Source organism: Lepidochelys olivacea, assembly GCF_965140295.1.
Source record: "Lepidochelys olivacea isolate rLepOli2 genome assembly, chromosome: 3".
Lineage (NCBI taxonomy): Eukaryota > Metazoa > Chordata > Testudines > Cheloniidae > Lepidochelys > Lepidochelys olivacea.
In genome coordinates, this window is record NC_140413.1 from 82,259,016 (window position 1) to 82,281,763 (window position 22,748).

The 22,748-nt window shown below is 40.8% G+C and overlaps 1 protein-coding gene across 3 annotated transcripts in view; it reads left to right on the forward strand.

Moving 5' to 3' along the window:
* CRYBG1 (crystallin beta-gamma domain containing 1) overlaps nt 1-22,748 on the forward strand; it is a 121,955-nt gene that overhangs the window by 50,156 nt on the left and 49,051 nt on the right. Inside the window, exons 1-4 of one of the 3 annotated variants that reach the window (XM_084622627.1) lie at nt 9,622-9,753; nt 11,825-13,341; nt 20,029-21,409; nt 21,537-21,710. In XM_084622627.1, the coding sequence (XP_084478753.1) occupies nt 12,578-13,341; nt 20,029-21,409; nt 21,537-21,710 (2,319 nt within the window). In that variant the 5' untranslated portion in view covers nt 9,622-9,753; nt 11,825-12,577. Of the gene's footprint in view, nt 1-9,621; nt 9,754-9,990; nt 10,099-11,824; nt 13,342-20,028; nt 21,410-21,536; nt 21,711-22,748 lie in introns of those variants that run through there. The other 2 variants (XM_084622628.1, XM_084622626.1) reach the window with 2 other exon arrangements.

Sequence of the window (22,748 nt, forward strand, 5' to 3'; positions counted from 1 at the left end):
CTCACAACCCTAGGTATCCGGGGAAGTGATACACTAGGTGATTCTCATCTTCTGTTCCTGTGAGTGTTGGTTTCAGAAATATAATTGTGACACTTACCCTAACTAATAAGCGTTTCTATCCAATAATTTTTGGAACAATTAGTTTCTGTGCTCTGGGAATTACAGGAGAACACTGACATTTGGCATAGTGCTACTCACAATTGGGAGAAATGCTTAATAATATTGTAATTAACAAAAATGACTGGAGAGCCCATTTTATATTTGAAAGTCCGGATAACACTCACTGTAAAAATAACAATAGTTCTTTGGACTTAACACTTTTCATCTGTAGCTGTCAAAGAATTTACCTAGGTGGATAAGTATTTATTAAACCCATTTTACAAATGGGCTTTTAGAGGCCCAGAGAGGTTAAGGCCCAAATTTTCAGAAGTGGGCACTAATGTGGATACTTTAATTTTTGAGTGCCAAACTGGAGAGACACTTCAATTAAAAGATTTTATACAATCAAATGTTCTAGGTAAATTATGTACATATTTGATATCCTCCACAGGAGTTCTAATTAAGGTTAAAAACATCTTAATTTCATTTTTAAATACTCATAGTTTGACAGAATATTTTCATTCTTCACCCTAGTGAATGTTTAACACCCATTAAAAAGAATATATTTAGTTCTATCTCAAATGTTGCAAAGCTGGTCTCCAAACCAAATGTCACATATGCCGCTGTCTGTTGTAAGCTCTTGTGAAATTTCTTCTCAATCCGATCCACTGTTCTCTTTTCGGTTTATATATTGGCTTTATGCTCTTACAAGACCAAGAGACACAGAGAGCTATGAGGGCTTTAACCTAGCCACTAATCCCAGGGGGCTTGTTACCACTGTCTTCCCCAGACCCTATTCCAGGGGAATCCTCTTGTGGCCAGAGCCAAAGCTTTTAAGGCCACTTTGTCCCATTCTGGCCCTGACTCACTTAAAGGTGCTGGACTAGGTGATGAGGCACTGACTCACAGTATTCATTTTTGGGGGCTTGTCCCGCAAGCTGCTCTGCAAGCCGCTCTGCTCGCAAAATTTAACCCTTCTGCCTGTCAGAGTCGGCAGCAACAAGGGCCGGGTTCAATATCTAGGGGATCCATTCCAATAACACAATGCAAACCGGCTCGAGCCCCCTACCCAGTGACCTGGGACAAATATATACCACCCCCGCTGGGCGCCTCCAAGAGGCAATACTTCCCCTCTCGCAAGCACATAGTCTGAGTGTAGCAAAAAGCCTTTTAATAACAGAGAGAAACAATGTGGCATTATGTTGGGGAAACACCACCAACAGGATTCATAACACAACCCATGAGCAAAAAACCCACCCCAAGCAAAGTGGGGGTATGTCCTTTCCCTTTGGTTCTTGAGTCCAGCAACCCCAAATCACCCAAAGTCCCACGACCCAAAAGTCTCTGTCCCTGGTCAGGGCAGCCCCAGAGTTAAAAAGTTTATCTGTAGAGTTTTACCTCCCAACCTGGGTGGAGATGTGGGGTGGGTTTAAGGGGCACCTTACGTAGTCCAAAGCTGATGGCCAGCCGCCCCATGAGCTGCTCTAGGCATCCGACAAACTGCTCTGCTCCACCAGCCGCTCTGCTCCGCCAGCCGTCCCACAAGCCGCTCTGCTCGCTGTCTCACAAACTGCTCCACCATATATCTTCAGGCTCCCCCACTACTTAACACAACGCTCAGTGATTTCAGCTCTTTGTCAGTTTAGCTCTTTTGTGATTTCAGCTTGTAGTAGGGGAGCCCCAGTGCTAGTGCACTATCAGCCCAAAGTGAATTCAGCTCAGCAGCCTGTAACTAGACTCCTAATGCAATCAAAATTAGCTCTGATATGCTACAGCGGAGAGAGGAGGAAGTGCAATTAGCATGTAAGGCCCTTACCAGGGGGCCTATACCACCAAGTATTAATACCTGTCCCTAGCCTCTCTCAATTCACAGAGTTTTGGAACCCATGTCCCTTGCCTAGCGAGTGCTACTTAGTTGATGGCGAGTCCCTCCATCATAACAAAAGGCCAAGTATAGTTCCACTGTCCTTGATTCCCATAATCAGGGTAATAATTTATTCTTCCTACCCCAATAACAGAGACACTGGGGATCTCACAGCAGCCAAAGTGACCATTTGGGCAGCTATGGCCTCATTCTAGGCGGGGTGGGTGTGCCTATGCAAATGAGATTGGCCCCTGATGTTCTTTTCCACAACTTGCCACACCTCACCACCAGATATCAGGGTGGAGCTCATCCTGACTCTGCTTACATCAGGAAATGCCATTTTTTTAAAAAAGGGACTAAATTAGACTTCCTGCTGTAATTCTAGATATTGCTATTTAATTAGCTATAAGAACTTGAGATAAGATAATGTAATCTCACAAAATACAGAGGAATGAGAGACCTGCAGACTGTAATATAGAACACATACATGCTGCTTCCTGTATTCTTTTTAAATTCAAATACTTTGTGGTGATTTCCATTAGACCATGGAAAAATATGTTTCTATGATGTATTTATTCAGGAGCTAAATAAATATGGATGTCAGTTTGGACCAACCTCTTGCTGAACAAAGGGATACGTACCTTAAATGGAGATCAGTAAACTTGAATCAAGTTTATGGGAACAAAGATGTGTGGGTTTTTTCCCTTGCATTGCATGTCTGCATTCTTGTGTCGTGTAGGCTAATTAATGCATTTAGGCATCTGCCAAACTCTGCCTCCTTAATTTTTACAGCAGGTTCTTCCCTTTTTGATGTTACATCTACTAAAGGACTCACCTCCTTAATTAACCCTTAGAAACCCAAGTGTCACAACTGTAATTGAACTCCTCATGTAGATGTCATTTTCTGCCTGCCAGATGACTTGACTTATCAATCAGAAGAGCCTGGATCAGATATTACTTTCTTTTTTAAATTGGATACTCTGAGGAAAAAGGGGGAAAAACTGGGGAGGGGGACTAAGTTCTGAGAGGATCATAGAGGAGTAGTTTTTTTTTGTTAACGCACACGCAACTGCATCGCATAACTCATAGTCTGCTTGTTCTTTTGTAAAAAAACAAAAAGGATTATCACCATCATGGTAAGGCAAACAATACTTTCTTTTCTCTCTTTTTTTAAACTTTCTTTGGGTTAAGATATAGTTAATTTATGTATTTTTTTCAAATTCATTCAATCAGTTTGAAGCTTAACGCTCCATTTGATTCAGGAAGTCTGCCTTAAAAAATCAAAAGCTGTTGTTGGCAAGATGGGGGATAAGGATTTCAGTGTGGGGAAATGCTTTACTTTGGGGATGAGAACAGACATGTTTTTTCTGCTGTGCTTGCTGTTTTGTGTCCAACAGCCTTTCCTAAACACTTATATCGAACAGGAGGGAATCTATTTAATTTTTGTCCATACTTCTTCACGTGTACTAAACTTTTTGCTTTGTAGAAATACTTAATCTTTCTCAGCTCAGTGAAGTTTAAAAATTCCCCAAGTCCTGTTTCTTTGGCTGTGCATGATCCTTCTTCCTTGCTACTTTTTGGGGTGTTCCAAGCTGTAGAACTTTATGCCTGGCGCTTAGGACAGAGTGTAGAAATTTGACCCATGTTTGGATTTCTTGAGATTTGCTGTTTCCCTCCAAAAATCAATCAAACATGTATGCTGCGGGATTTACATCTAATTTCAGCGGTACATAGGCCCTATATTCTTCTGTGTGGTGTTGCAACATAGATCATTTTACAATGCACATTTTATAACTCCTTTCCATAGGCTAAAAAATCCTTTTTCTGGTAAAATATTTTATGGGGAAATGGAGATATTTTGGTGTGTTGGAGATATCAGTTTCTAGCCTAAAACATCCCGAAGTACTGGAAACAGAGAAACTGAAAAACTTACAAGTCAGTGAGCATCAAAAACATGAAAATTGGAAAAACATTTCTAGTTTGTCCACTTCACTGTCTCTGAAAAAAATGTTGTCAGAATGTATTTTTAAAAGTGTAGGTCAGAAAAATAACAATTTTGTTTACAAGTTCCCCAAGTACTATAACTGCATTGCCTGTCTCCAGGGTTCAAAGAAATTACTATTTCAATAATTAGTGCACTAAATAGTGGTGCCTAGACCTTACGGTGATTGGTGTAATCTCAAAATGGAGGGTGGCAGGGAAGGAGAAGAGGACCTACAAGGGAGTCTAGTAATGGAATTGTTGGAGTTAGAGCTTTTTTCTTCTACATATCTTAGAGAGACACTGTCAACCTGAAATCTAGTCTATTTAAAATAATTTGTTAAAAATATCGTATACAACCCCTGTCCCTAAATTCACCTGCTATTTTTGTTGGGGGGGGGGATTTATAATTAATCCTTCTAATTCTCCAGCATAATATTCCTCCCTGGTTGCTTTGTGAAAGGCAAACCACTGCACAAACCACCAGGAAAACTGTCCATAATGAATCTGTGAAATTAAGGTACCAAATGCACAGAATAAACCAAACCTGGAAAAAATTACTCTAATTTTAATTTATAAATGTTGCTTATGCAGTAGTTGGTTTAAAAAAATTGTTCAGTACAGGTTTCTAGTTCTTGTTGTCTTTTATATTTCCCACTTTTCTGTTTTTTTATTTAGTTTTAAATCAGCTTTTCCATGTTTCCTCCACACCCCACAAACATTGTCATTCTCCAGTGCCTCTCTCTGCATTGTACTTTATCCACGTTTCTTCCTTTTAGTATTCTTTCCTCATTATACTGGCTATTTGATTTCTTATTTTATTTATGTTGCACTCTCTTAGATCTTTTTTCTTTTTACATCCCTCCCACGTCATTTTTTCCACTCTCCAGTAGAGTCTCCACACTGCTTCAGTAATTGCTTAGTCCTAACAAACCCCAGCACTACTGTTGCTGAACAGCTGAATCTCAATCACTATAACAAATGGAGCAGAGAACAGCAGTTACAACTCATTCCACTATAATTTATCTAATGCCACTTCTGTGACTCCATCAGTGGCTGCTGAACTCCATTCTGATGTTTTCTATTTCCCACATGCTGTTAGCACTGTGACTTGTAATTTAAAGGTATCCAAAAACCCCCAAACATCCTATCCTGAACTAAAAATGCTCCCTGCTAAATAATGCGAATTGTTTAAGATAAAGTTAAATGGACATCATAAACCTAAATTTTCCTGTTGTTGATAAAGCCATAAATAAATGAATTTTAAAGAACTGCAAAAGTCAAATTTAGTGTTCGCAATTTATTCCATTTGTTTACTTTTAGGGTAGAGCCTCGGGTTTACATCAACCAGCTAATGTGTTAAAACGATAACTGTCTTGTCCACACTTGGATTTTACCATGTTAGCTACCACGTTAGCTAATACCTGGTAAAAACACTCCTTTTTTCCCAAGCGTGGACATGCTATAAGAGGGTTTGTCAGTCATATTAAGTTAACTCAGTTGAACATCCCTTTGATCCCTTAGTCCTGGATTCAGCAAAGCACTTTAGCATGTGCTTAAGTCCCACTGAAATCAAGATAAGCACATTTAAGTACTCTGAAGACTTGGGGTCTTGGCTGTATTGGCTCTGCATTGCTAACAGGAGTATTTTTGTCATTAATGTAAACATATATCACTGAATATCCACAAAGTGTAGATCTGTTGCTTAAGAAGGTGGCAATTTTATATAGTCTTCATAGTAGAACATCACCTTAAAGATGCTTGCAATACACTTGGAACAGCCTCCAACTCCTTATGCAGTGTGATCTTCAACCCATCCTCAAATCCATCCTAAAAACACATAAGATTTCCTGTGGTTTTCTTGTCACTAATGCTGTCTTTGACCCAGGTTTTAAAAAATGACTATTGATTTTGGGTCCTTAGATTTTTGGATGCAGTGAGACACCTTAATGGGGCCTGATTTTCAGAAGATGGTTACTCAGAGTTTCTGTAAATTAGTCCCCTCCATGGTGTCTCAAGTTGTGCACCCAAAATCACTAGCCACTTCTGAAAATCTTGGCCTTTTATGTCTTCTTGCATTTACGCTGTTGTCCTGCATATTATATTTATGTGAGTTAAAATATAAGCTCTTCAGAGCAAGAACCTTTATGCGTTTTGTAAGCAGTGTGTGTAATTGTGGTGCTCTCTTATTTCAGTACAATTTACACAAGGCTTGTATTTCAGAATCAAGCAACAGTTTTCTTGTGTATGTGCATCTATTTATCTAGACATAAAACAAATTCAAACTTCAGTAAGAAATTAAAGCTAGATTTTCAAATACTGCATGTTATAATTAAGAACTTATGCAAGATAATTGCACATAGCAATTTTTTTTCACAGGTGCAATTGATTTGCCTACTACTAAGTTTTTATACATGTAGTCTTGCAAATCAAACTCAACTATGGGCTTAACACGCACTATTTGAAAATGTAACTCAGAGTTAAGATTGCCAGATGTCCGGTTTTTGACCAGAATGCCTGGTCCAAAAGGGACCAGGTGGCTCCGGTCGGTGCTGCTGACTGGGCCATTAAAAGTCCAGTTGGTGGCGCAGTGGGGCTAAGGCAGGCTCCCTGGGGCAAGGGAGAGGAAGAGGGTAAGGGGTGCAGACTCCGGGTGGCACTTACCTCAGGCAGACTCTCGGAAGCAGTGGCATACCCCCCTCCAGCTCCTGGGTATAGGGGCAGCCAGGGGGCTCTGGGCACTGCCCCTGCCCCAGACACCAGCTCCGCAGCTCCCATTGGCCGGGAACCGTGGCCAATGGGGCTTCATCTGTGGACCAGGCAGTGCACAGAGCCACCTGACTGCACCTCCGTATTGGAGCAGGAGGGGGGGACATGCCGCTGCCTCTGGGAGCTGCCTGAGGTAAGCGCCGCCCGGAGCCCGCACCCGTCACCCCCACCTGTGCCCCAACCTTCTGCCCCAGTCCTGAACCCCTCCTTCCCTCCAAACCCCTCAATCCCAGCCCAGAACACCCTCCTGCACCCTAAACCCCTCATCCCCAGCCCCACTCCAGAGCCTGCACCCCCAGCCAGAGCCCTCACTCCCTTCCGCACCCCAACCCCCTGAGTGAGTGAGGGTGAGGAGATCGAGCAACAGAGGGAGGAGGGATGCAGTGAGAGGGGGTGGGGCCTCGGAGAAGGGGTGGGACAGGGGACGGTGCAAGGGTGTTCGGTTTTGTGCAAATAGAAAGTTGGCAACCCTACCCAGTGTGCTTTTCAATAACTCAGAACTCTTTATTCATGCAAATATGTTACGGAAATGCAATCATGACTCAACAGTTATGGTTGAATTTAGCTCTTTTTAATGTATGAATAATATAGCATATAAGAATGGCATACTGGATCAGACCAAAGGTCCATCTAGCCCAGTATCCTGTCTTCCAACAGTGGCCAATGCCAGGTGCTTCAGAGGGAATAAACAGAACAGGCAATCATCAAGTGATCCATTCCCTGTCACCCATGCCACCACCAGGCAAACTGAGGCTAGGGACACCATCCCTGCCCATCCTGGCTAATAGCCATTGACGGATCTATCATCTATGAACTTATCTTATGAACTAGTTATTTTTTTTTAATCCTGGTATAGTCTTGGCCTTCACAACATCCTCTGACAAAGAGTTCCACAGGTTGACTGTGTGTTGTGTGAAGAAATACTTCCTTTTGTTTGTTTTAAACCAGCTGCCTATTAATTTCATTTGGTGACCCCTCGTTCTTGTGTTATGAGGAGTAAATAACACTTCCCTATTTTCTTTCTCCACACCGGTCATTTTATAGACCTCTATCATATTCCCCCTTAGTCATCTCTTCCAACCTGAAAAGTCCCAGTTTTACTAATCTCTCCTCACATGGAAGCTGTTCCATACCCCTAATCATTTTTGTTGCCCTTTTCTGTCCCTTTTCCAATTCCAGTAGATATTTTTTGAGACTGGGGGACCAGATCTGCAAGTAGTATTCAAGATGTGGCCGTGCCGTGGATTTATAAAGCAGCAATATGTTATTTTCTCTCTTATTATCTGTCCCTTTCCTAATGATTCCCAACATTCTGTTTGCTTTTTTGTCTGCGGCTGAGAACTATCCACAGTGGACTATCCAGGATTTCTATCTTGAGTGGTAACAGCAGAGACAAAGTTTCTTGACACCTTAAATAACTGCTTCTTGGAGCACCTAGTCCTAGAACCCACAAGAGGAGAGGCAATTCTTGATTTAGTTCTAAATGGAGCACAGGATCTGGTCCAAGAGGTAAATATAGCTGAACCACTTGGTAATAGTGACCATAACATAACAAAACTTTATATTTGAGTTGTCTTGATGAGGGTTATTTTTTTATTTATTTAATCTCATCAAGACTTCTCCATTTTCCTCTTGTTTTCTGCTTTATTCAGATTATCCAAAGCCTCTCAAACTTTGGTTTCAAATTTACTAATTTATCCTCTATTAAGTGCTGACTCCCTCTCCATCCCTCAATGCCACATTCTCTACAAGGAAAATGTGTATAGATATACTTTTTGTGTAGAACTGCATTCACTTCTGCACATTCATTTCTCCTCTTTTGGCTTAAAATTCTTGCTAGGTAGCCTTGTGGTTTCTTCACTGCCCAAGTTTCTATGCCTGAAATTAAGTAATATGCTTTGTAACAGGATTTGAACTAAAGCATGTTTTAGTACAGAGGCTAGTAAATATTTTTTGAGAAGCTACAATTGTTGAAGGCCAAGTAGCTTATTCAGGCCACCTCTTCACCGGTCCAGAATCGTTCCATAGTATACACTCATTAAAAAACTACTGGACAGACCACTGATCTCCTACTTATTCCGCCCCCTAACCAGTTGGAATCTGTACACGATCTTTCCAACTAGTGTGCCTGCAGCTCGTCAAGTAAAAGAGCTGATCGGCAAACAACAATTATGATAATTAACCAAACACGATGCTGCTTAGTGCGTCCACTCCCGCCCCCATCCTGGGCATTTGCTTTGTACAAAACCACTTTGCCGTCTCTAAGCCCTGTTTTATAACGCGAGCAGCTCCCTACAGGTAGATGGCGCGACTGGATACTTTAGATTCTACGCTTTTCTTCCCTCAGCATCAAAGTTTGTCGGTTTTGCTCGGGGCGGCTTTTTGCCCTGGATAGCTGGGAATAGGCTCTGCTATAGCAGCCGCTCAAGTTGTTCAGACACGCGCTGGTAGCGCCAACTCCCCGTCTTTATGCATTGCCGATTGTTGGCTCCTTGCATTCCTCTTCTCCTTGATGAGCTCCTGTCCTGCTCCCCCCTCTCTCTCCCTTCTGAGCCGCTGTCTCCTCTCTACCGTCCTGTTCTTCAACCCCCCTTGCCCTTTTCCCTGGTGCCCTGGGCTGCGCTGCCGCGTCTCACCCGCTGGGCGCTGAGCGTCCCTTGCATCCCGGCCTGCGCGCTCAGGTTCTGCGCCCGTTGTCACCCGCCCACGCCTTTGCAGCCGCTCCTCTGCGCGCGGAATGCCCCCGCTTCACGGGCGCGCCCCGCCCGCATGGCCCTGGGGCCCTGCCGCAGCTCCGGGGGCCCCGGCCGGCGCAGCGCGTGGAGGGCGCGGCGCGGCGCGAGGAGGCGGAGCTGCTGCTGCTGCTGCAGGCGGGCCGGCCGGAGCGCTCACACGGCTGGCGCCTCTGCCGCGGGAACTGGCGGAGCGCCGCTTTCCCGGCGGCTGAGACGGGAGCGGCTGCGCCGGTTGCGCTCCCTCGCGGGGCACCGGGCTCGGGGCTGCCGGAGGAAGGAGGCGCTGGGGGCCACCTAGGTCTCGCTGTGAGTAGCCTGCCTGCCCCTGGGCTGGGACGCCGGGCTGGTGGGGGTGCGAACTGCTGTGGCAAGGGGCTGACAGGCAAATCTCTGCAGGCGAAGCGGCTGGCTTTCCCGTCTCCTGGCTTTCCCTGACCTTATCAGCGGCAGGAAGGAGCTGGGCATAGTTGAGGGATGAGTGTGCGCTGCGCCCACACCTGGCTGCGAGCGCGGATGCCAGAGGACGGACCCTGTGCAGTGTAAACTCCGCAATCACGGCTAAAGTCCGCGTGGGGCGCAGAGCTAGGCACGCCGGGCGTTTTGTGCATTGAAAACCTCCTGCTGCCCCTTCTCTCCAGTGGTTGCGTGTCGGTAAGGAAGGGGAGCATTGTGCAGCTTGCTTAGCCTTTTGGGAACACGTGGGCTGAGCTTCCAGCCCTGCTTCGTTCTACAGCTTTGCTAATCGTCCCTCCGTTGTGTACCGCTCCCATGGCTTCAACATTATGGCTTCATGCATCCGAGGAAGTGAGCTGTAGCTCACGAAAGCTTATGCTCAAATAAATTGGTTCGTCTCTAAGGTGCCACAAGTCCTCCTTTTCTTTGTGCGAATACAGACTAACACCGCTGCTACTCTGAAACCTGATATTATGTTGTTAGCACCAGTAATCTCTGATGCTGCTCTTTTCACCGGAGGGAGGGGAGGGAGACATAACATGAGCTGTATGCTTCAGGAGGTGTTTCCTGTAGGGACAGTGATTCACAGTGCTTGTCATCTCACTTTATATGGCCACAGAGCAACCTCATTTTTCACTGAGTGTTTGTATACTTAACTATGAATAGGCCCTTGTCAGAATTATATTTTTGTATAATTTAGACAGATGCTATTATTTATTTGTAAGATTTTTTTTGAATTTTTATTGATTTAAATGTTCACAGTTGCACAGAATCGTGTTAAGAATTGTTTTTATTTTAATATGTATTTTTCAGTTATGGGTAATTATAGGAGGTGGGGGTCAGACAATTATTTACTGGCAGTAGATGCTGAGATTCAAAAAGTTCAAACTTTATAACAATTAAAACATAAATTTTAAAATATATAAGGTAAATAGCCTTAAATCAAACTCTAAGTTCTCAGGCAGCATTTTTCTTTCTTTGCCTATCTGTAAACTTTGATTATGGATGGAAATATATTTGTCAGCTTATGTATGTATGGTGAAATAAATGTTTATCAACATTTACTGATAAAAATCTAATCCTTCCAATGCTACCTATAAAGAAAATATTAGTCTATTTAAAAATAAAACTGTACACAATTTATTATGAAAAGACTTAGACTATGTTAATATTGTGAAAGGGTCTTTGTTTATTTTGCTCTAATTTTTCAGTAAACAAAATTGATTTGTATAGCACTAATTCCTTTAGACAGGAAGTATTATTAAAAATGTTTCTGTTATATTTTGATTGCTGAAGATTTTCCATTGCATTATGCCTGCTTTTTAAAGTGTTTATAAATTCTTTGTAACTTACTGACAGATATTGTAAATATACTGAAATTCTCTAGATAACCTGTCAAACAGGAAATAAGTTTATTTGAAGTTATAGGGTAAAATTTCACTCATAGGGTTAAATTCTGCCCTTAGTCACTTATACTAATATGCATCGAACTCAGTGGTGTGGCACTATTTTAGTAGAGGGCAAATTTTGGTCCACAGTGTAACATTGCTCATATTATTTTTCCTGTGTAGTAATTTAACCTACCTTTGCAAATTTGCTATGGAAATTTATCACTTCAGACATAAAAATCTATGGACCTCTCTTCAGATTGATGAACAAACTAAAAGTGTGTGCACAAGTGTTTGAAGATTTGAGACTTATATTACCAATAATATTAAAGCAAAATGTGTGTAATTAGAAAAGCATTATATAACAATATATAAAATAAAAGTAAAGCATATCTTTTCTAAGATGACCTACTGTTTAATAAACAGTTTAGTTCCCCTTGGCTACCTCTTGGAACATATAAATGTTCATTAATAATGTGTTTCTTGAAGAAATACCTTTCACATTATCAAACTTTTTTTTTTCTAATTTTGTTTAGTCTAAAACACAGTCTCCAGAATCTTCCAAAGAAGAGAACAGAAAGAAACCAGTTTTGGGAAAGCTTGGAAATTTGTTTAGTACAGGGAGGAGAAAAAATGCCAAAAATTCACTAGAACCCTCTAAAAGTCCAAATATTGAAAGTGGGAAATCAGTTTCACCTTATAAGGATACAGCTTCACTCAAATCAACAGATAGTGAAGACCTAAAGAAAGAAGAATGTACAATTCCCCAAGTGCAGGAGGCAAGAAGATGGAATGCTCTTGCAGAGACACAAGAATATTGTGAGAAAATAACACCTTTGAGTCACAGTATTATTACAGCATGGAGCAGCAAGGAAGGCTTTTCTGATATCGAGTGGTCACCTGATTGGAACAGTAGCACTGGAACAATAAAAAACACATTCTCTGAAAGTGACCTTACAGTGGAGACATTGGAACTAAAAGAAGAGCCTGTTGTAGACATTACTAATTCTATAACACCGGATTTCATCAGAAGTTTGAATAATTTATCTAGTGAAGACTTAGAAAATAACATATTAAATAATAAACAACTAGTGAATGTGCAAAGGTCTTCACAACCTGAGTGTGCAGCGTCAAAGGAATTGCCACACAGTTTGAAATCCAAAACAGCTGAGCACATACATCCTGCTAGAGTTCTAACATTAGATATCTATCTTAGTAAAACAGAAGAAACACCTTTTAATGAATCTGTGACTTTTCTATCAGGAGAAGTTTGGGGTGAAACAGACACAATGGATAAAAAATCTGTTACTAGGAGATCTGGAAAGAGGAGGAAATCTCAGTCATTGAGTGAGACTCTAAATGGAGAGAGAAATCAGACTGAGAATACTGCAAAAGAAGATTCTGCTTTTGGTGGTGGTCCTTCTGATGTGGTTTCAGAAAAGATAACCAATTCAGAAAGAAAAATTAAATCTCCTCAACAGACTCCTGAACGGAACTCTTCTACCTTGAGTAACCAGGACTTAAAAGTCGGATCTAACCACAAAGGGCTGCCTAAAACTGAATCTGAGAAAAGCAAACAGCAGCTCCCAACTTCATCCCCTTTCAGGAGAAGATCATTTAAAAAGAATCCGTCTGATGCAGTCCCTCTTTCTCCTACCGGTTTGAAGAGTCCACTAAAAGATTCTTTACCAAAAAAGCAGTTTATACAGCCTATGGCAGCAACAGAAGGTAACCCAACAACAAAAAGTACTTCAGTGGAAAAGGGAGCAGTATCTGCACCTTCTAGTGAAAGCAAAGCAGAGACCTCCAAAGTTTCCTCTCTCAATGACACAGAGAACACCACTTCTTTACTTTCTGAAAGTAAAACTGAATCCAAGATGGCAAAACGTGTAAATAGCTCTGATGGAAAAGCTGTCTTGCTTACTGAAGGGATTCAGAATGGAGAACTAGGCAAATCCACCGAAAAACCAGCAAGTTCCGATTTAAACAGCACAAAGCTGAGAAATTTATGTTTGGATGTTTCCAGATCTACAGTTACAACAAAAATTAGCCTGTAAGTAATTTATACTTTAATTTGACTGCTCATTGTAGCTTTTACCTTGACAAAATCAATACATTTTCATATAGCACTTATTAAATATCTCTCTAAATTTTTCTCAGTAAAAATGACACTGAGAATTTGAAAATCATGCATTTCTGTCAAATTTTGTGTGGACCACAGAATAAGTAACACTTAAGGATTCCTTTAATTGAAAAAAATTACTAAAAATGGTATTTTTTTCAGTTTTTCTTTGTGCTTTTGACAACTTTGTGTGTAGTCCATTTCACTGTGTGCTACTGTATAGTCATTTAGTTTTTCCTTTGCGGGAAAGACCCTTATAAACATCAGCTGGAGAGGTTAAAAACCAATACTGTTTAAAAATTATACTGTCAAAAAGTGGACTTTTACTTTTAATATTGACACTTCTAAAAATTCAAGTTGACAGTGTCCCATATTATATTATGAAGTGACAGTCACTCTTGTATCAGAGCAATAGAAAAGCAAAATCCACAGTTAGATGGATGCTTAATTTGAATTCAAGGTGTTGAAAGGTAAAATATCTCCTACAATGCTTACTGTCAAAGTTTGACCCTGACATTAAAAAGCAGGGTAACAAAACACCTTGTCTTGGTTATTGTTGATTGAAACTTGGTGATGGGGATGAATGCTCTTTCTAATCGATAAATGTTCAGGTCCGTGTTGCTGCTCTATGCTGACAGGAGAGAGCTCTCCTGTCGACATAATTAAATCACCCCCAACAAGCGATGGTAACTGTGCTGGCAGGAGAAACTCTCCTACCACCATAGGATTGTGTACACTACCACTGGCATATGTCGCTCAGGAGGGTGTGTTTTTTCACACCCCTGAGCGACATAAGTTTTGCCGACATAAGTGGTAGTATAGACATGGCCTTATAGTGAGATTGTTGACTCCTGCTGTTAGTCATACACTTCTGTAGCAGCATCAGTCAAGTGAATGTCACACTTTATATAGGCAGCTGACTTCAGCTGAGATAGTTAAAATACCAGATGAGATTCATCAGGTCATAATTTGAAAATGTTCCAATCAGAACATGCGAATTGTAAAACTAGGCGTGTATCAAATTGCTGTGTAATGGAAAAAAAGATTGGCAATCTCATAACAAAGAGACTTTTTTCCCCCACACACTTCATTAGGCAGAAGCAGAAACTTACCTTGCATAGCTCAGAGGGCCGTGTTTTTAGTTTTAAAAGTTTAAGAAGACATGAAGCATTTTTCTAAAAAAGTTTACTTTTATCCTTTTCTATTTGACTAACTCCAGTTACTTTCACACATTCCCCTGGCCTATCGAATGAAACTAAACCTTAGCAATATCGTTGTATTTTATAATGCCAAAACATGCTTGCTTTTACACCATTATGCTCAAAGTCCGCAAAGATCTGGGAATAGTTAAATGCTGCTATAGAAGCATTACAGATGATAAACACATTTGTGGGGTTTTTTTTATTTGACAGTTCCATACAAGTAGTGATAGTATTTTTTGTCCTTTAAATTGTTTTGGCAAACAAGGGTATTTAAAATCCAGGATACTTTCCTTATTATGTTATAACACCTTTTAAAAGGGACAAATTTGAGGCCCAAGAGACCTGAGTCTACCTTTAATGAGGTTATAGCCAAATTTAGGATGATAGTACATCATAATCAGAGCATAAGACCTGAGGTTTGCAGCTGTTTTGGTATTCTTAATGCAAATCTTGGCCTCAGTTCTCATTGGTAATGTTCAAACATTTGTTTTTGTAGCTGCCTGCATTTGTGCCCATTTGTTAAATTAGCCAGGTCTGTGATCACACAATTTTGTTTTGCTTGTGTCAGCCATTGATGTTCTGGCATTGGTGTATTTTGTGAAGCTTGTCATTTTTGCTGTATATTGGCTGTGTGAGTCACCTTCCCTATATGGCTAAACTGGGGGAGGTCTAACTGCTTTCTTCTTAAGGCTGACTGCTATGTTGTAAACAGTATGTCATCTTTAAAGGGGAATCCACCAGTATTTATCTTAGGGCTTGTCTACACTTAAAACTCAGTAGTGGCGCTGCTGTAGCAGTTCAAAGAAGACGCTGCCTACGCCGATGGGAGGGCTTCTCCTGTCAGCACAGGTAGTCCACTTTCCCAAGAGGCGGTTGCTAGGTTGACAGGAGAATTCTCTCGTCACCCTAGTGCTGTCTACACTGGGGGTTAGGTCAGTTTAACTGCGTCGCTCAGGAGTGTGGATTTTTCACACGCTTGAGCAAAGTAATTATACCAACTTAATTTCCTAGTGTAGACCAGGCCTTATACCTGCTCACACTTGGCGAGCAGACAGTTTCAGGTTTAGTGAATTGGAGGCTGAGTTGCACTGCTTAGTGAATTGTATGAATTAGCCAGACCTGAATGAGTGTACGAGGCAAGTTTACATGATAGTGGATAATCTATCTTCCACTCTTCCCCGCATAAGGATATATTTCAAGCATACCAACAGTGAGCCAAGTGTTTTGGTTTTTTTACCTTTGCATTGTTTATCCCATTTTAATACAAAGTAGACCTTACCTGGTGCCTCATGCTTTAAGGCAGCATTTCTGAAAGTGCAGAACATTCCTCTTTGGGGGAATGGGTTCTCAAAAGTTTAGATGTGGGGTGCACAGACATACCTCTTAATTATTTGGCAGAGTCTGTTTTCATTTTTTGAAAGAGAGGTTTCTACCTGTCGCTGTGAAGAAACACATGCTTCGCATTTTGAAAGTTAACTGTGGCACAGGTATTTGCCTGAATTGCCGTGAGCCTGCAGTTATACCTGTGAGACATTAACTGCCTTGTTTTTTCAATGGGTGCTAACTCAGATGTGCTCAATAATACTGTAAATGTCAAAATTGAGTGCTCATCAGAGAATGTAAGAAAGGAAAGGAAGGATCATATTATGAAAACCAGAAGTCCTCAAAATGTGGGGTGGTGAGAGTGAGGGACTGGCCAGGGGAGGGGGACATGGAAGATGTATACATTAAAATTAGTCTTCCAACAATTGCAGGAGAAGGCACAATTGGTTTCCCTTTTCCTGAAGGGGAACTCAGCTTTCAAAAGTTTAGGAAACACTAGCTTTAGGCAAGCAAAAAACCATGTCTAACGGTATGTCTATATTGCAATGAGACACCCATGGCTGGCCCGTGCCAGCTGACTTGGGTGCTTTTTAATTGCAGTGTCCAAGCCCAGGCTCTAGGATCCAGCGAGATAGGAGGGTCCTAGAGCTCGGGCTGCATCCTGAGCCCAGAAGTTTACACCGCAATTAAAGAGCCCCACAAACTGAGCCAGCTGGCACCAGCCAGTGGTAGGTTTTTAATTGCAGTGTAGACAAGCCCTAAGTATCTTTAGAATCTTGCTTATGAAGCTGTTTTCTACCTGGTTCCATTGCCTTCCTCGAAATATACAGGGAGTTCTTTTCTGTTCCCTTTTTTTAGCTTTGCAAGGCTTGGTCTACACTAGGAACTTATGTCGGTAGAACTACGTCCGCACCCCTGAGCAACATAATTACACTGACCTAATCCCTAGTGTAGACAGCACTATGGGCTTCTCCCATTGACACTGCTATCACCTCTCGGAGGTGGACTCCCTACGCTGGCGGGAGAAGCTCTCCTGTCAGCATCTTCACTAAACGCTACAGCAGCGCCACCACTGTAGTGCTGTAACAAAGACAAGCCCCAAGTGGTTTTCATGGTTTCAGTTTGTTCTTGCTGAAATACGGCCTGCCTACGGGGCAGTTAGAATTGTCCCTAAGTTTTAACAGTTTCTTTTCTCTGCTTGCCAAATGTTCTACTAGGGCTACTAGGATAATATGAAAAATGGAAAATCTTATGAAAGGAGACTCAAAGAGCTTGGCGTGTTTAGCCTAACCAAACTGAGGAGAGAGATGATTGCTCTCTATAAATACATCAAAGGGATAAATAGCGAGGGAGAGAAGTTACTTAAGTTAAGTGCCAGTGTGGACACAAGAATAAATAGATATAAACTGGCCATCAACAAGGTTAGGGTTGAAATTAGATGAAGGTTTCTAACCATCAGAGGAGTGAAGTTCTGGAACAGCCTCCCAAGGGGAGCAGTGGGGGCAAAACACCTAACTGGCTTCAAGACTGAGCTTGATAAGTTTATGGAGGGGATGGTATGATGAGTCTGCCTACAATGGCTTGTAGGCAGCCTTCAACTGCTAGTAGCAAATATCTCCACCAGCCGGTGATGGGGCACTAGATGGAGGGAATTTTCCCCTGGGTCAGATTGGCAGGGACCTTAAGGGATTTTTGCCTTCCTCTGCAGCATGGGGCATTGGTGACTTTCAGGTTTAAGACGAGTGTAAATGGCAGATTCTCTGTAACCTTAAAGAGAAAAGGAGTACTTGTGGCACCTTAGAGACTAACAAACAAATTTATTTGAGGATAAGCTTTGATGCATCCAATAAAGTGAGCTGTAGCTCACGAAAGCTTATGCTCAAATAAATTTGTTAGTCTGTAAGGTGCCACAAGTACTCCTTTTCTTTTTGCGGATACAGACTAACATGGCTTCTACTCTGAAATCTGTAACTGTAAGTCTTTAAATCATGATTTGAGGACTCAGTAACTCAGCCAGAGGTTGGGGTCTATTACAGGACTTAGGTTCTGTGGCCTGCAATGTGCAGGAGGTCAGATTAGATGATCATGATGGTCCCTTCTGGCCTGAAGGTCTATGAGTCTACATTGATGAAACTTATGTACCTTCTAGTTGTGATCATATCTGAACAAGTTTCTGTTATCAGTATGTCTGTGTTGGTAGAGGGACTTCTTACAAAACAGATGACATTTGCTGTGCTATATAGGCTATCCACATAAACTCATTTGTACTCACCACCTCTGTCAATTCCTATTCAATTTAGTGAATAGTATTCTATCCGAACAGATAAGCATGAGTGTATGCCAAAAGATCATGTATAGACCTCACCTGTCTCTTTTTTTTTTTCTTAAGAGCCTGCTGGGAGCTGATCAGTGATCTCCCACAATCGCCAGACTTCGTGTAGTGCATTTACACACACTGTGTGTGTGCTCTCATCACTGCATGCGTGTAACTCCCTGTAATGTTTAGGGAACTGATCACTGAGGGGAGAATGGGTCAGTTAACACTTCAACTCTAACAAGTTTTGAAGATTTATGCCCTAATTCTTTACTGTATTCTGACCTCTTTACATTGCTCCTGTACCATAAAAGGGCCTGAAAACAGACTTTCCCCCTGTCCTGCCAGGAATTTCTTCTCTCCCCATCCTCCTCCGTTTTGCAAAGAGGTTCCTTGCCAGCATAACAGTCTTACGCTATCTCCTTCGCAGTCCCTTGTGTAGAGTGCATTGGATGGAGTGTGACCAGAGCACTCTGCTCTGGCTGTTCTTGGCTGCAGGATGGCCCATAGACAGCTGAGTGAAGCTTCGATGAGTTAGACTAGCCCCAGAGAAAGTTCAACATAATCAACCAAGATTTTGGGAGCCAGAAAGGTGATGTAAAGCCATTGCTCCCGACTGCCCAGGCTGAACCTCCTAAGAAGCACAGCTCAGAATCTGACCTTGAAAATTTGTCATCTTGTGTTTAGAAACCGAAGTTAACAAAACTTTTCAGACTTCACTGTAAATTACCAAACAAAATTCATAAATGGAGAAAATGTTTTTACCACCCAATTTAACAGGTATATTTCAGGGGGAAATAAATCAGAGAATGTGATGTTGGGTATCAAGTAGTAATTTTGGTTGATTTCAAATTTTAAAAAAGGTTGGGTGAAATGAAACTCTTTCAATGTATTCCAAGTTCAAACAGGAAAATAATGAAATAAATTAATTCTTCAAAAGCCCACCTCGATTTACACTAAAAACGTATCTGGCATATAAAAAAGAATACAATTAATTGTCTCCACTGTTAAACTTTGACTTTTGAGATATGTAAATAGTGGAAATCCTCCGGAGTGTTTGGCTGTCTGATACACTGTTGTGTTTATCTACCAAATATTGTTAGGAACTTTGCGTGTGTGTGTGTTTAAGTTTGGTAAGCTAGTCAAATAATGTCAGTTGACTGTATTACTTGATCATGGTAAAATATTGTCAGATATTCCAGCAAGAATGCCCTGATGTAGGTGTCGGCCTACCTTTTTCATTGCATCATAGTGCCATTCTTACATTTTGTCAGAACTTCATTTCATTGCGTTTCTCACTTTTCTGAATTAAATTAACTCTGTTAAATAACTTGTTTTTTTGTAATTAGGCATAAGTACCTAACTAAGGCTAAGCCTATTAAAGATCATAAAGTCTTGCTCTTTTTTCTTAGTATTCTAATAAATCAGTGCTTTAAAATATTTGACCATATTTGATGATGATTGACAATGTTTGACTAATATTTGACTAGTCAGCTATTTTTGACTAATCAGATATTTTTCGACCAGCTAGATGCGCAATCCTTTGATTGACATTATGAAATACCGGTACGTTGTTCCTGACTTTGGGTTACTGTTGGTAGCACAGTTATTATTCCTTTCTTTTTATGAAATCCTTTTGGAATATTGTAACTTAAACTGAATATTGATACTGGAAAAATATATTGTTATGAAACTGTGTTTTATTTCTTATTTTTAAATTAATACAATGATTCTACTTAAGCATACATTGCAAAATAACTTTCACTGTGCTTCTTGCAGTCCTGCCAAACCCAAGAATGTAGAACTGAATTTTAAAGCTCCTAAAAGTCTTGAAGACCTAGAAAATGATCATGATTCTCTTGAAAAGCCAGTTAATAAAATTAACAGCAGCATTGCCAACAAAATTTCCTTGTTTGAAAATAAACGTGCTAATCAGCGCCAGCGACCCTCTGATGTCCCTGCTTTGAAAAATAACACTGTATCAAATACATTTGTTGGTAGAGCAAAGCTGAAATTTGGAAAACAACCCCAGGAATATGAACAAACTGATAAAATAATTAATAAGCAAAACAATCACCTGAAGTTACCTGAAAATGTGCCACGGGTGAAAGAAGGCTCAGCAGAAATAAAGACCAAACCTGAAGAAGGCTCTCAAGTAGGAATGTCCGTTAATGAGGAGGTTGAAAAGGCAGCAGAACTGAAGAAAGGAAAAGTTGCAGGATCGCTGTTTAACCAAACAAGCAAAGCAGATGCTAATGCTTGCTCTTTAAGACAAGCTGATGTAGAAGTTACCGCTATTAATAAAGACAGTTTGTTACCTATAACATCTTTACAAGATGCCAACAAAAATGAAACCTTAAAAGAAAATGCTAATAGAGCAATTAATGCAAGCTCAAAATTCCACCACAGTGAAGAAAAAATACTGTTATCAAACAGAGAGATCTCATCTCCTTGTAAAGATGATAAATGTCCCCTAAAATCTGATGTAGTTTCCAAAAAATCCGAATTAGAGGAGAATGTGCTTTTTCAGATACAAAATGAAGGCAAAAAGACAGAAACAGGAGAGCCAATTTCTGCAAACATGCAGTGTAACAAAGGCAATTTAGAAAACATACGGACATTAGAGCAAAATATTATCAATATACAGCAAAGCCTAAGTAACACTGGTAATATTTCTCCTGGTAAAGATGAGAGTATTTCTGATTCCCCTTCTGACATGAAAAAGTTTACAGAAACTATCAAAAATCTAGACAGCTCAGTTTGCATACCCCAGAAGAAGAAAAGGCCAAAGCTTCCAAATTTCCCTGCACCCCATTTTGCAATGCCTCCAATTCATGAAGACAACTTAGAGAAAGTATTTGATCCCAGTGTATTTACATTGGGTTTGGGAATAAAGAGAGGAAAAACACAAGATCTAGCACCAGCCCTACAACTTAAAATGCAGAACCGGGATAGTACAGATGGTGAAATTAAGAGGTCCCGTCTGGAAAAAAGCGCTGTCTTCTCAAGCTTGCTGTCATCTACAGCTAAAGGAAAGGTGTTTACTCCCTCTGTAACCTCAGTAAATACTATTACAACAACTTTCTCAACTGACTCCTCAGAGATGCCTGCTTTACCACTTGATGCAGTCAGACCATTTGACATGCCTCAAAACTCTGAGGTAATAAAACTAAATAATTCAGAAAATTAAACCTTATGAAACCCTGCCTGGCTGTTAAAAAACAAAACAAAAAACAAACAAAAAAACCAACAACAAAAAACCCTTTAATTTTGATTTTGTAATTCAGTCTCTTTCAGGTTTAAAAGTTCCAAATTACATGGAAAAATATTTGCAAACAGATGATGCAAAAGAACTAAATTCACAAATGCCAAACTATGGAAGCACTGGCAAAAATTTCTCAAGCTGGTTAAAGTCTAGCTCATGTGAACCAAATATCCCTTCTGGCTTTCTAGACGGAGAGGTGAGCATGTTGCAATTCTTCTAAGTGGTTTGAAAAGTTATTCAGTTTTCATGTTATCTTCAGTACACACAATTTGACTTGTTTTTCCTTCCAAGTAGCGAAGTACATAAATTGTGAGTTTAGAAGAGTGGCTAAATGTGGCAATGATAGCGTGCGTGTGTGTGTGTATGTCTCCCTTATTGATGATTCTACAATGTGTCCTTATCCTAGGAATCTTAATAAATAATAATCAAACACTAGACGTTCTGTTCTGAATCCTCACTTTCCCTTTTTTTAAATACAGCTTGTTCTGATTTACTTCTGTAAATCAGTAGAATACTTTGTTTTCTTGCCCAATTCTGTAGACTTTTGAAGACATCCACTCCCTTTTGATATTCACTACTTCCTTCCCCAACAAGACACAGGGCCATTCCACTGCTACAGAGATAATGGGTCAGGCTTCCTTACTCCTCATATTTAGGGCAGTAGTCATAATTTTTAAGGAGACTTTAAAAATGGTCTGGTAGAGATGGTGAAAGGTGCTGGATTAATAGCCCTGGATATTGAAGTCCTTTTATCTATTCACAGAATGGGTATTCATGGGAAGCATCCACACAGAATATTAACTTGATTTTTAAAGTTAATTTAAGGGAAGGGCAGACCTGCTTGTTCCCTTAGTAACATTCTGTTGCACTACATGTTAGGATCAACTCACATTACTGTTGTCTGAACTATGAATAATTGTACAACTATTTCTACTGCTACAGACCTCTAACATTCAAAAATATTTCCCACCGATACCAAAACGGCAAAGTACATTCAGTAGGTGGTGGGAAAGAAGGAGAGTAGCGGAGCTGTGAGCTCCCAAATTTAATAGTCTCCTCAAAATGGTGTATAGAATTGAGGGAGAATACAGAAAACCAGGAAGTACTTCTCAAACCCCCCCGCACCTCCCCAAGGAAGCAGAAAGCACTGTCCTGCACTATTAAGGTGGGGTGTTCTTTCCATCAGAGTTGAGACTTTTGTCAAATGTTTCAAGATTACAGATTAGTTTGAGTA